Here is a 15146-nt window from a genome sequence, read left to right as displayed (position 1 = left end):
TGCAAATATCGACCATGAGCTTTAGCCCAATATTTTCAGCAGTCTTATCTATCTCAATTAATCGATCTAACAACTCCCTTTTCTTTTTTCTATAAGCAGCATTAGCATTTAAGACCCATCCCTGATTTTTTGTCTAAGTAATCTCATTTTTTTGCCAAACATACGTATTAGAGCCCACACATGGGGTGTTCCCATGTTTCTCAACAAATTCCTTAATTCCCTCCATCAACATCCAGGAAGTTTCAAATCTAAAGATGAGGGGGGAGGATTTGTGAACACCAGTATCAAGAATCAAAGGAGTATGATCAAAAATTTCTCTTTCTAATGCAGGAACCAAAGCATGGGGGTATTTGTCTTCCCAATCAGGACAGATCAAAACCCCGTCCAATTTCTCGAAGGTAGGAACATGTAAGTTATTAGCCCAGGTGAAGTTTCTACCATTCAAAGGGAGCTCTCTAAGCCCAGCATGTTCAATAATTACATTAAAAATAAAACTCTAGTGATCAGTATACCTAGGTTTATTTTTATCAGCATTACTTCTAATAATATTGAAATCCCGCCAATCACACATGGCAGGAGATTATCATGGTAAATCCTAGAAAGTCCAGCCAGAAAATAAGCCTTCCCATCATTCTAGGCGTCGCCATATTCCAGTGAAATTTAGCAATTTTATCAGATAAGGGAAGTCTAACAAAATAAACCCATTTTTCAACATGAACAATGTCAACAGAATCATTATTAATGCCAACTAAAATACCACCAACTTTACCTTTGGGTGAAATCCACTCCCAAAGAAAACTTCTACCAGCGGACAAATTATGTAATTCATTTTGAGAGAAATCAGATTTAATTGTTTCTTGAAGCCCAATAAAATCTAGCTTCTTTTCTATAATAGTTTCTTTAACAAATCTTTTTTGAATATCTTGCCCAATCTCCCTAACATTCCAAAACATGCCTAGCATGTCTTTTTTTCTTGAGTTTTTTGCCCCCCACCCCAATGGACATGGTGTGCTTCACACAACTATTTGTTGGTGAGACGCCTCTCTTTTTATTATTGCTAGAGAAAATCTTTTTAAAATGATCATAATAATCCATTGCCACCTCTGCATCAGAGTGGTGTTGGTCTTTCGTTTTGTTTGCTATTTGATACAATTCTAAGATATGAAAATTTTGAATTGGAGAGAGTCTTAGCTACCTATTTACTTAACTGCTCTTTGTTCTTCACTTATATCTTTTAGAGTAGTTTATTGCTTAGTCATGTGCTTCATTATATTTTTAGAGTAAGAAATTTATGAATGAATTGAATGTCATGTGCTTCATTTATCATATGTATATTGAGAAGTAAACATGCTTCCTCTGTTTAATCCGCTAAAGTAGAAGTGAGACTATGATAGTACATATCTTTAATCAAGTAAGAGACTTATATTATAATGATAATGAGCATTAGTTTTATTAAGTTGAACCTATCATGTGTGGTGATAATTATCTTCCAATGAAGGACGGATGATTGACTTGGCACATGTTTACACATGTTTGATAAATTCCAAATTCAGCCTTGGTGGTATTAAGATTTGTACGTTATCACCATGATTATATTTTCTTAATAATGTTACTTTGCATGCATTCTCCTAATAGAAATTTGTTGAGCATTGTATAAGTAGGATGGTATGTTCAAATTGGAGTACCTAGTCGTCATCCTTAATTCATTGACTGCTTTATGTTTGCAATATAATCATGAAATATTGTGAGATACTTCATTATCACTTTATGATTTGTCAAACTTATTAGAATGATGTTACTTGTTATTAGAATTATCATTGCCTATGTGATCAAAGGTATGTTCTATTCTAGCATTCACATTTCATAATTTGTTTCTTTTATCATTCACCTACTCAAGGACGAGCAGGAATTAAGCTTGGGGTTGATGATACTTCTCCAACGGGGCGGATAGTGGCTAGTGACAGTTGTTGTTTTCTGCTTGTTTTTGGTTTTACATAAAATTGATACCTACAAAGGTCCAAACATGGTGAAACTTTTTGATGATTTTTTATGAACATAAGAGACCCCTGAAGCTTCGGAGGAGGAGCAAAAGACCCAAGAGGTGGCCACAAGTCAGGGGGCGTGCCCTGGGGGGGCCACCCTGGTTTGCTTGTCCCTCTCAACAATGTTTGGCGTGATTCCAACACTGAAAAATCCTATAAATAGAAAAACCCATAGAAAGAAACCTAGAATTTTTGTTCCACTACCACAAACCTCTATTCTGAAGCGATCTCATCCGGAGCCCTTTTCCGTCACTCTGTCGGAGGGCGGGCCATCACAAGAGGCCTCTTCATCATCCTTGCCGCCTCGATGATGATGCGTGAGTAGTTCATCCCCGGGCTAAGGGTTTGTACCAGTAGCTATGTGTTTGATCTCTCTCTCTCTCTTTCTCTATCTCTCTCTCTCTCTCTCGTTCTTTATTTGATAAGATCTTGATGTATTATGAGCTTTATCAATATAATTGGATCTTATGGTGTTCTTCCCTCTCTATCTCTTTTATGCTAAATTGAGTCTTACTCTTTGAAATTTCTTTACGTTGGATTGAATACTTTGGATTTGAGATCACTTGATGCATGTCTTAACTTGCGGATACCCGTGGTAACATTGGGGTGTTCTAGATGACATAAAGGTTAATTGATACGTATCATATGGTGTTGTCGTAGTATGATCTCTAGGACTATTCGCGACACTTTCGGGGTGGTTCAATAGATTGATTGGAAACACAACATTGAGGTGGTTTGCTACCTACGCGATTTCATCCTACTTTCTCAATAGAAATAGAAACTTTGGAGTGATTCTTTGCTGCACTTTGGGGGATTATCATGTGGTTCAATTATGTTAATGATGTTGAGATATTGCACTAGTGAAAGTATGAACCCTAGGCCTTGTTTCTAATTGTTGAGACACCATTTTCACACACTTTTGTTACTTGCTACCTTGTTGTTTTTATTTATTCAGATTTTAAAAAGCTATTTCTACCATCCATATTACACATCTATCATCACCTCATCGCCGAACTAGTGCACCTATATAACAGACAATTGTATTTGGTGTGTTGGGGACACAAGATATTATTTGTATTTGATTGGAGGATTGTTTGAGATAGAACCATCTTCATCCTACACCTTTCACAGATTGATACATCTTAGATCATCCACTTGAGGGAAATTTGTTGTTCTCCTATAGAACTCTGCGCTTGGAGGCCCAACAAAGTATACAAGAATAAAGTTGCGTAGTAGACATCAAAAAACATCCCTATTGGTCCTATACAAGTAAATGATAGTTTTCAGATGAACAACTTGTTGATGTTATTGTTTCTCTCATTGGAACCCTTGGTTTGCTGATTACGCAAATTACATTATTACTAAATACATATCACCACCTCACTTACATACCGAAAAAAGAAAAAGTTCTTCTTTGATTTGATACATTACTTTTGGGATGATCGCCATCTATATAAAAATGAGTGGATGGTGGACAAAAGTGACTTGTTCAGGAGTACGACCACGATGAGACACAAGTAATCTTGCGAGTTCTCCCCTAAGGTTCCATACACCTCCAGCGACACCGTTTGAGTTTCCCCCAAGGGCGACATCTCCTTGCTGCAACGACGGTGTCCTCTGTATCTGTTGCTGCTCGGACTGTTCTAGGGGTTAATGTGGTTAGCTGCCTCGTGTTTGGAGGCATGACGGGAGAATCGAGAGGCATGGCAAATTCTTCTGAGGTTGGTGGTTCACGTGGATAGAAATTGGAGGATCCAACCTCCCTGTTGGAGAGGTTGCATCTAGAGGATGATGAATTTGAAATTTTGGTCTGGGAAGAGGAAGTACATAAATCTGGAGAGAAACCCAAGTGGCTTGCTGTAATACCCTAGATTTTCACTCGTGGAAAAATCATTTAACAAGTTTTGGTTTCTGTCTTTTTCTTCTGGTATTCTTGGATTTTATTTTAACTTGGTGTGTATGTGATGATGATTGACTTGCCTTGTGCCTCAATCCTAAAAGCCCACCCAAGTTTCTTGACCCTAGGAATGTTTTGCCTTAGTATCTTACCTTTTAAAACCTAAATCTCATTTAGTTGGAATTAAACCCTTGAGACCACCATTACCAAGGAACCCCAATTTCCTTTGACCCCTCGGCCCTCAAAACTGGTGAAGATGATCTTAGCATCTATTATGGGCTCTAGTAAAAAAATTGGCCAAAAGAAAGAAAAAATGGGTTTTCCCCTGTAAGGCATACGCACCATTTTTGCCAGTTTCCACAACAACCCCTATTTTTGTTGCTTGGAAAGTTCCCAAATAAGTGGTAGAGCTTCTACTATAGGTATCTTCACCATTTCCATCCTAAAACCAATGCCTATAGTTCAAATTTTGACCAGAGCATCCATCCTAAGTTTCTGCCAAATCTGACGACTTGTGAAGCAAGTGCATTGTGTTCTTATCCTATGAATCTCATTTTTTCCACACAGCCTAACCTAGCCACGTGATGCCTATCCACCAATTTTGAGCCTCACACAACTCCTACAACTCATTCCACAAATTCTAGAAACCCGCCTTGTGAAGGAAGTGCATTATGCACATACCCATTTAAGCTAAAATTTGTCATGAAGATTAACCATGACAAGGCACCACTACCACCCAAAATTCAGCCAAATACATCACTCCTTTTGACCACAACAAATTCCCCAAGTTTTTGGCCAGAAATCATGTCTGTACATGAAGCACCACGTGCACCCACCCAAATGCTTTGAAACTTTGCAAACATACTCACCATCCTATCAATCTACACCACACCAAAACTCAACTTCATAACCCAAGCCAGTGACCAGGGGCTGAGTGCAAACATCTTGTTGACATTAGAGATTTTGGATGATCCAGTTTGATCTAATCCACTAAAAACCCGGTAAATTACACCTAGAGATGCAAGATACCTTGACAACCACATTTGACAATGTTAGAGGAGTCTGGAATGTCCCAAAGCATGCACACACATCGTGACCACAACAATGTCATGCCAAAAACTTTGTTCTGCGTGACCCAGTGCCACTGTCGTCGTCTCCCTGCGGCCCCCTCGTGTCCCAGCATGCCATCCCCCGAGCCTCTCACCACCGCCTGCATGCTCCCCACGGCACGGCGTTGCCGTGGCCAGCACGTCGGTAGCCCCGCCGCTTGCTGCCAAGCCGCCCCCACTTCCCGAGCTCCCACGCACGCCCATGAACCTCCCAGCCCCCCTAATCCTCTCCCAACGCCCGCAAAATTCCAAGACACCGCTAGCGAGCCCCCGAACCCCGGCCAGAGAAGCGTGGTGACCAAGTCGATCCGCCAATGTCGGCCATCTGTTTAAGCAACCCCCGCACCTCACAAATGCCACACACCTCTCCCTCTCCATCCTAGCAACCTCCTTGCACATCCACATGAGCTCCTGGGCTCGTAGTCCACCACCACGTCCACCATTGCCGCCACTGACTTCCCTTAAATTCAAGCCACCCAGCCAACCCCCAGTGTATCCTAGCTACACCCAGAGACCCCGACGATCGTCACAGCGCCACCCATAACCTCAAATTCGACAAGGGACCACCAGAGCTTCGACAAAGCATTTCCTTTCATAAAAAGTAAACTTTACTTAATCCAAAAATATGTTCAGACAAGCATACAAACAATTTAAATTTCAAGCACTATCCACAACAGCTTCAAACATAAATGCCATATCGTTTGCACATTGCAACATAACCAGCCCTCCATATTCTAAATTAGGCACTACCCCTAGTTCTTAGCCCTACTAATCAAATTCTTGCAGCACATCAATAGCAATATTAGATAGGATAGGTGAGAGGGGATCCCCTGCCTCAACCCTTTCCATGTTTCAAAATAAGGACCTATTTGTCCATTGACCATAACTGCCAGACTACCACTCTGGACAATTTGTTTAATCCAGCTAATATACTTGGTACGAAAACCTTTCAATTCTATCACATCAAATATAAAATCCAGCTGATTTTACCATATGCCTTTTCAAAATCTTTTTTAAACATCACTACACCATTTTTCTTTCTATGAATTTCTTTCAAGGCCCCACACAAAAGTAACATCGGATTTTGGCATATACCTACCTTTAATAAAAAGTTGTTTGTACAGGAGCGACAATCTTAGGAGCTATAACAGTAGTTCTATTGTTCACTACCTTATCAACCAACTTGAAACTACATTGTTTATGCAAATAGGCGCATACTACATCTTAAGCATTTTAGCATCTTGACATTTAGGCAACAAGGTTAAGATTCCAGAGTTCAGTAATCTAGACGACTCAATTGTACTATGGAAAATTCATTAAACAAATGCAACATAGAATCTCCTACTACCATATACAAACACCTGAAATTGGAATAAGTGTAGATACTTTACAAGCATGAGCTCACCCGTGAGAGAGCAAAATGAAGGATGCAAAAACGAAAGCAATCACATAGACCTAAAAGGACACAGGCCAATTGCTTGAGCCGAGCAGCCGACCTCCACACTTGAACACGATCTAGCTTAGCTAGAGAGAGAACGGGAACATCATCTTTGCTTAATTAGGAAGCAATACTTCGCATCGGCACACCAAAACAGATTGGGGACGACGAGAGACAAAAACGGAATCATGCATAGACGAGCTAGCAGTAGATACATTTACTATTTTGTTTCGGCTGCCGGATGAAACGCATCGGCCATTTCGATGGCGCTGACAAGCTTTGGCTTTGCCCGTGCATGCGATGCAGCTCCGACCGCAGCCAAAGGCTCCAGTTGCGTGGTCTTCTAGGCACTTCCACCCACCGGCGTCCGGTTCCACACGCGGCGGCTGCTCCGGGCTGCTGACCTGTGGGCTCCTCCATCCCATCCCGGCGACGAGTCACCGGGCCGTAACCCGGCCCACGTGTACCGCTGCGGCGATCCACGTCGACGCCCCGCAGCACGGGCTCTCCCGCTGGCTCCCGGGACCCGCACCCCGCCTCCTCGTTTCACGAGCCCGTCGCGCTGCATGCTGGGCGCCGCACGCGGCGGCTCCACGTGTCCACGCGCCCGCTGCTGCGTGGAAGGAATAGAGGCCTCCCTGTGCATACGCGCGACGTGGCCGCCCCGGACGGGCCAGATGCTCCCCATCCGGCCGCAGAGGCGCCGGTGCACGGTACCACCTGTCCGAGGCCCTCGCGCCGCCTCCCGGGAGAGGATATTTAAAGCGGGGGCAGGGGCCCCGCCGTACTCTCGCTTGGCACCGCTCTCCGCCTTGCGCTCGAGATCTCATCCGATCCTCACCCCACCCATGCCGACTGATCATGGCAGCAGCAGCGACGGCGGCCACCAGGCGCAATGTCGGCGGAGGGGCGCCAGCGTCGACGTCGAGCTCCGCGCCGCCATGGCGCTGGCCGACATGGCGGGGGCCGGGGCCGGGGCGGCCGCCGACCACGCGCTCCCGGCGCAGCACCTGCAGCACGCCGCCGCCCCAGCAGCTCAGGTAATCGATTTCGCCGATTAGCTAGCTGGCCCTATTTTGGTTTTCGGTTTGGAAGGATTTGGATTGATTTGGCCGGCCGTGCGTGGGTAGCAGGCGGCGATGGAGCACGAGGACGAGGAGCTGGCGAGCACGAGGCTCAGCCTTGAGCTGGGCAACGTCGGCATCCAGTCCTCCCCATGTTCCAGCAGCTCCAGCGGCGCCGGGCAGCAACCGCCGCAGTCGTCCGCGGCCGTGACGGGATACGGCCTCAGCAGACCGCGGCACATGCTCACCGAGGTAATTAACTCGCTCACTTGCTACGTTGCATCGGCTAACCCCTGCAAATTACACCCCCCCCCCCCTCCATCTCCACCGGGGCGTCGTCTGAGCCGCCAATCGACGAAACATTGCAGGCAGAGAAGGAGGCGAAGCGGCTGCGGCGCGTGCTCGCGAACCGGGAGTCCGCCCGGCAAACCATCCTTCGCCGCCAGGTGATTAATTGCTAGCTAGCTCCATCCATGTGCACATTAATTACCACCACAGCTGACGTGGCATCAACCGTGTCTGATGATTCTGACACGATTCGCGCCGTGTCGTCGTGTCCAGGCGATCCGGGACGAACTGGCGAGAAAAGTCGCGGATTTAGCGTCGCAGAACGAGAACATGAAGAAGGTACTGTAATTAAGCAGCGTCATGTATATTCATGGAGGATCTTGAAATGTCAGATCACCATCAAGTTGCTTAATTAATCCTGAACGGTGCAGGAGAAGGACATGGTGCTGGAACAGTACCTCACGCTCAAGGAGACGAACAAGCAGCTGAAACAACAGGCACATCATCTATCGCTTTCCTTCCTTTAATTTCCTTTTTTCCCGTCATCCATTATTAGTACTCCCCCTGCCACCACCTTAGGCAACGGAAAAGAAAAGAAAAGAAATCCCAGAAGGGAACCTAGTATGTTCCAATCCAGCTCCAGTTGTGCCCCCACGAGAGGACTACCAGTCACCGCTGCAGTACACCTATGCTAGTAGGCGTACTAATTATGGTCAAACCGGGGGCCTGTCAATCGCTCGTGTCTGTATATTATTTACATTTTGCTCCGACAGTGATGTTCGGACAATAATATACTCTATGTGCCCTCCCTTCTGTATTTGTCTTTTGCTTCTTTGGGTATGTGCTTGCTTTCTCGGCACGAACACATGCGTGTGCGCCAACTTGCTGATGCGTCCGCATATCTGTCCAGCCGGGTGGTCGGTCTAGTCGGTTCCGCGATCGGGATCCGGTGGAGGATTGCGGCACGGGTTTGGGCCTGCTCGTGCAGGTAGCGGCCATGTGTACGTACGTAGCTCGGTGCATCATTGACGGACAGGTGACGATCCACGGTTGGGCAAGCGGCCAAGGAGCATCGCGACTTCAGATCGATCTCGGTCTGGGAGGCTATTGTGTTCGGTCTGGATAAACTCTTGAGGCGAGCTAGCAGGGCGTCCACCCTTCGCGAAATTTCCATGGATGCCGTGGCACGGTGCACCGGATCAAACCGGCAGGATGCTGATAGAATCTCGGCAAACTTCGTTACGGGTGTCTCTAATAAAGTCTGAACCAAGAAACGGAAGCAGTCCGTTCTAGAATTATTATTTGGATTTTCTTTTAAATTAAAAAAGCGACCGATCGGTGGAAACGCATGCCAGCCTCGCCATGCATGCGCCATGTCGGCGGTGGGGTGAGCCATACAAAATGTTGATGCCATGGCAATGGCATGCAGCAATGGTTGCACGCGGCAACAGTGGTTCCTCTGAATGATTCTTCTTGTTTTTCCTCATCTTTCGACAGATCTGGAAACAGTGAAATTCGTTGAATATGATCGTTGCACGTTTCACTAGTCGGCGGGCAGCTGGCTCTTCATCAGGCACTAATAATAATAGTTAAACAACATGCGTTCGCCAGACGGAGCACTACTTTTCTCTCTACGTACTGTGGAAGAACATGCGAAATCTTTTCTCGTGCCTGAACTTGTCACACGCAAAGTAAGTGCTAAGTGCTGAGTCGGGTAATTAACTTTTTTGTCTGTCTTTGCAGGTGGCCAAGACGACCAAGAAGAAGCCGTCGTCTACACCAGCGATCACGCCCATGGACATCGCGCCGCCCGCACAGAGCGCGGAGGCCACCCCGCCGCAGACACCGCCGCAGCCAAGCTTCCTGTACAGCGCGCCGCCGACGTCCATGCCTGTGCCCTACGTCTGGGGCTCCTGGCCCCCGTGCGGTCCGGGGGTGTACGAGCATGGTGGCAACCCGGCTGGCATGGCGGGACACGCTCCGACGCCGCTCTGCGTCCCGCCGGCCTGCGCGTGGTATTACCCCGTCGTCGCCGCTTCCACCGACCCCCGCGGCTCGCCGCCGGCCTACGTGCAGCCGTTCCAGGAGCCGACAGGCAGTGGCGGGACGGCCGGGGAGGACACCGACGACGACCCTTGCTCGCTGACCCTCGCCATCGACGCTGCCGACAAGAAGAGCCCCGCCGCCGGTCCCAACGCTTACCAAAGTAGCAGCGGCGTGGTGGGGGCAGTGGGGCTGCAGGTCGCGCTTAGCGGCAGAGAGAAGGCGGCGACGGCGGCCGAGGCGAGGAAGAGGAGGAAGGAGCTCACCAAGCTGAAGCAAATGCACGGCGGAAGCCGCCATGGCGCTGGCGAGCACTGGTGAGTGAGCTGCTAATCATGGCAGGTTACTAGGTGATCGAGGACGCATGCATGCATGGCACTACTGCCGCTGAGTCACTGACAAGGCATCGGTGATCAACTGATGATGACGATTGGTTCCTTGGACGCAAGCAATAGCACTGATATTAGTACAGCTCCTACCAATTTTTCTAATGTTCTTAATATTTCCATCTCGTTTGTCTAAGAACGTAGGTTTGCATTTCAGTTACGCCCCAAGGCACTGAAGAAATGTATTCGGTTTTGTTTTGAGATTCTTTGGTGCAATCTGTAACCGGATAAATAACTAGTGGTCCGATCATGTATAGCACCGGAGTTGTGCGTAATGTAACGATTCTTTACGTCCCAGAAGCATTTTTTTGTACCACACACAACAAAGTAAATCAAGCGAAGTAAGGAATATCTATTCTCGTTGTCCTAACATGGCTCGTCACCTAAACTTGAATCTGAAATATACCGGGACTTAAGAGTAACTCTAGCAGATTTTCTACTAAACAGTCTTAGTACTAAGTCTCAGTTATATACGCGAGATCTTTAAGATTCCTGTGTTAGTCGATTGAGACCTAGTCACACTCATCTATAGAACCTCACAATCCCGATTGAAACCTAGTCACACCCATCTATAGAACCTCACAATCCTTATAATTTCTGTACGTTCGGCCCGTAAGAATATACAAACGGACCATATATTCCCAACTTCGCCACTATATTTACCTGATCCCGGCCAATTTAGGGTTCCCATCTGGCATTTCTCCAACCCATATCTCTCGCAATCTTCATACTCCAGCGACTGATTCTTGCACACACGCACCCGTTTAGAGCACATCAATGGCCGGCGGAGGTCGCCAAAGAGCGCGGTGCCCTCTCCTGCAACCGCAGCTCGAAAGCGTGCCAAAGAGTGCGGCGCCCTCTCCTGCAACCATGACTGGAAAGCGTGGAGCAGCTTCCACGAGGTCGGGGATGCGCTTTGGCCCACCACCAAGGGGCTCCGCGAGGCGGAGATCGAGCTCGCCACCGCAAGGGACGTTGTGGCGGCCGGTGAAGACTCCGTCGAGCAGCTCGAGGAGGCGAAGAAGGGGTACGAGCTCGCATACATTCTTTACGGGTCAGCGACCGAGTTCTACCTCAACACGAAGCCCTAAACTAGTTTAGATCAGGTTTTTACTATGTTTTTAAGTTTGTATGTTTCAATGTATGAACTCCGGTGATGAACTATCGTGGCACGAACTTTATGTTTCAAATATGCATTATGGTTTAGCGGATCTATTCTGTCGTGGATTCCGCGGTACCGCAAATTTGTTTGTATTGATTTCGAGAGAGTACAACTTACAGGTTGATCGGAGTACAAGTTACGTCTTGATCTACCGCTAAATCTCTATATGTGTCTCTGTGTGTATGAGGTTGATGTCTACGAGCCTTACCCCTCGGTTTACATATGCACTGGGAGTATTTAGGGTTTACACATAGGTCGGCTACGTGTAAGGCAATCGTGGTGTAGATAACCTCTAAATCTTGAAGTAAGCGCCAACTCTTCGAAAGCATCCCATCTTGGCGCTCCTGGGCCTGACAAATGTGGCCCACTGGAAAATCATCATGGGGGTCCTCTGCCAACCCACATGGCCGGGGGGAGACATGGTGAGCACCCCATAATCTAGGACACCATTGTAACATCATTCCTACAAAGACATGTGAGGATCTACTACATGTACTTCGTTTCTGCTCCTAATTTTTGCATTCTACTGTGTCATGAAGTCAAAATAATCATCATCCATTTTTCTTCATTAGGGTTTCCGAATATTCAAGTAATCCTTAGAAGGCTAACAATTTTTCATCAAGGCATCAATACATGTATTTTTCAACAACATCCTCTACTAAATACGAAGATAAAATGAACCATTTTTCCCGATGGTTAATGTATTTGTGCATATCAACTTGTACTATGTCTTCACTGCATGCATTTTCGCACAAACACTATTTTTATTAGTTTATTATTGTTCCCCTATAGCGTAGAACAGTTTCTTCTAAAATATCATCCTATTAGCGGTGTTCATTGGTACTCCCTCTATAAAGAAATATAAGAGCGTTTAGTTCACTACTTTAGCGATCTAAACACTCTTATATTTCTTTACAGAGGAGTAATAATATGTTCATCCATAATTTTGGACAACGACTTTTAATAGCAGAACCAGTGGTGTTGTAGATGAGTGTTATTTTTACACTCCTCTAACCTGAGTTTAAGCCGATACATTTCATTAAAACTGAGATATTCGCTTTGATATTGCCACTAATGACTACTCCCTCCGTTCCTAAATATTTGTCTTTCTAGAGATTTCAACACGTGACTACATACGGAGCAAAATGAGTAAATCTACACTCTAAAATATGTCTATATACATCCGTATGTGGTAGTCCATTTGAAGTCTCTAAAAAGGCAAATATTTAGGAACGGAGGGAGTAGTTCATGCATAGGATTCCAAATATCCTGACTTTATTTTGTTTCAACGTGAAATGGGCTATTTATGGACAAAATCAGGCCAGAACAAGGAAATGAGTAAAGAGGAGATAGAGGAAATCAAGTGGGAGGCACAGCAGAAGCTCCTGAGCAAAAGACGGCGTTCTAAGCGACCGCGCCAGCTCCCATGAGTGGTCATGTGGCATAGAAACCAAAGCTCCTCATCCACCTAAACATACTTTATAAAGGTGTCGAGGCCAAAATGATAACAGAAGAGTCGCAAGTAGGGCTGCAAATGAGTCGAGTTCGAGCGAGTTGTAGTTGGCTCAGCTCAACTCATATTAAAATTCGAGCGAGCTCAAACTGAGTGAAGCTCAAGGTCGAGCTGTAAAACATGACTCGTGCTCAGCTCGTAACGATCTCGAGTCGATCTCGAGTTAGTTTCGAGCTAAACGGAATAGTAAAAACTATAAAATATCTAGGGATTAATCCAACTAGATAAGGCACAACACGGCATAAGAAACCACTAAAAATATATTATTCCAATCAAGACGATGATAATGTAGTTTAATCAAAGTAGTTTGACTTATTCTCTCATAACCAAAAGTCTAGCATCAACATAAGCTGACAATTCACGTCCGATATATAATTGGGAAAACAAATTATTCGCCGAAGATCATAAAAATTTGCTGCAGAGGGTAGGCCAGAGATGGGCTTGGAGCTGTCATAGGACTTGAAGTAATTCTCTCCATCACCGTACCAAGAAGCGCAACTGGCCTGCATATTAGAATTTATTAGTTTGCAAGATAATACAAACAATGCAACAATTCAAATGAATGTTCACCACAGTCTATTTGTTTCTTACTAGTCTGTAGAAACAATCGAAGGATATTTATCCAGAAAAGGAACTTCAAGTAAGTCATCCTGGTCTTCTTTATCCTGAGAATATTTGTGCACAACAAAATCGTAAGATGTACGTATCGTAAACAGAAATTAATTAGATCCATCTTGTACCTTGGATCCAGAATTGACGCTATTGATAGCAAAGTACTGCACTCTTTCCAATACTTCTCAAATTTCTGAAGCATAGCATTTCCCATATCATGCAAGAATTTATTTGTAGAGACAGATGCATCATCGAGGACCTTCTTAACATTCACAATGAGAAGAAAGAACTCATTAGCTGTAGGATAGGTTGATCCAGAAAACACAGTGGTCGCCATGCTCAACACTGCTAAAATATCCCTTATTTTAGCATACAACCTCCACTCTTCACTAGATGGCTCCCACTTATAATTGGCATCCAAATCTGCATAATGTAAAAATGCATTTTTGAAAGAAAAGGCACGCTCAAGCATCTTCTATGTGGATCCCCATCTAGTTGGAACATCAAGACACAACCCCCTCTTGGTTGACATGTTAAGTGACTTGACAATCTCAGTAAATTTGTAGAGCAGAGATGGCGACTTCTTCAAATACTTAACAGTTTGCCTGATGTTCTCAATGAGTGGTTCTATAGCCTTCAGACCATCTGATACTAAAAGGTTGAGTATATGAGCAGAGCATCTGACATGAAATAATTTACCATGGAAAAACACACTTCCTCTGGCCTTAAACTTGGACATCAGTTGACGAGCAGCCACGTCATTGGAAGAAGCATTATCAAGAGTTATAGTTGCAATTTGGTCTTCAATCTTCCAATCAGAAAGGCACTCAAATGTAGCATGAGATATCACAATACCTGTGTGTGGTGGCTCCAGTTCAAGAAAACTAATCACACAGTACTGCATATTCCATTCTGAATCAATATAGTGTGCCTGATGTTCTCAATGAGTGGTTCTATAGCCTTCAGACCATCTGATACAAGAAGGATTCAAAGTCTTCATTATCACATTGAACCAGACATGCTCGACCATGCGGAAAGGGTACTCATGGACAATTATCATTGTAGCAATAAGCTCACGAATTTTTGAATGATCATAGCCACCAGAGAAATTGACTACTGGAAGATCAATACCACATGCATCAGCCGCATCAAAATTCAGAGTGCCTTGACCTTTTTTGATGTTCTTCTCACCATGATGTGCAAAGCAGCCATCCTGGTGCCTCTTCGTTATAGTTGTAGTTCCAGTCTTCGGGTACATGTACAGTTTGCTGCAAGCCTTGCACTTAACCTTTCTCTCTGGTTTTCCTTTTTTTTTCTTCTTTGAAAGCACCTCAACCTCCTCAAAGTGATCCCATACATCAGAGTGTTTCCTCTTCCCGGATGATTTTGGCAATTCATCATCCTCAACCATCACAACTTCCTTGGCATCCTTGGCTTCATTCTCACAAAGGACCTAACATTCAGAGGTATTAAGCATATGCGAACGAACATTAAGGTGGAAAGTATCAGTGATAAGGTTGTTCATGAAGATGCATTTTCTAGTACGTACTGTATCAATTAAGCATATGTGAACGAACATTAAGATGCATTTT

General features: G+C 45.1%; 1 protein-coding gene across 1 annotated transcript; it reads left to right on the top strand.

The window, feature by feature from the left end:
- Positions 1-7290: 7290 nt before the first annotated feature.
- Positions 7291-10544, top strand: LOC119295460 (translation initiation factor IF-2-like). Its single transcript, XM_037573878.1, has 6 exons — positions 7291-7526; positions 7620-7802; positions 7919-7996; positions 8112-8177; positions 8270-8335; positions 9582-10544. The coding sequence occupies exons 1-6, from the start codon at positions 7335-7337 to the stop codon at positions 10200-10202; spliced, it is 1206 nt and encodes a 401-aa protein (XP_037429775.1). The 5' UTR covers positions 7291-7334; the 3' UTR covers positions 10203-10544.
- Positions 10545-15146: the final 4602 nt, after the last annotated feature.

This window comes from Triticum dicoccoides, chromosome 4B (genome assembly GCF_002162155.2).
Source record: "Triticum dicoccoides isolate Atlit2015 ecotype Zavitan chromosome 4B, WEW_v2.0, whole genome shotgun sequence".
Taxonomy (NCBI): Eukaryota; Viridiplantae; Streptophyta; class Magnoliopsida; order Poales; family Poaceae; genus Triticum; species Triticum dicoccoides.
Note: the sequence above shows the minus strand (reverse complement) of the source record. Positions and strands in the feature narration are given on the sequence as shown.

Bases quoted from the DNA above. Each gene is read 5' to 3' on its own strand.
- LOC119295460 (XM_037573878.1), top strand. From the start codon at position 7,335: ATGCCGACTGATCATGGCAGCAGCAGCGACGGCGGCCACCAGGCGCAA. The intron at 7,527-7,619 runs GTAATCGATTTC...CGTGGGTAGCAG, and splicing joins CCGCCGCCCCAGCAGCTCAG to GCGGCGATGGAGCACGAGGA. The intron at 7,997-8,111 runs GTGATTAATTGC...CGTCGTGTCCAG, and splicing joins AAACCATCCTTCGCCGCCAG to GCGATCCGGGACGAACTGGC.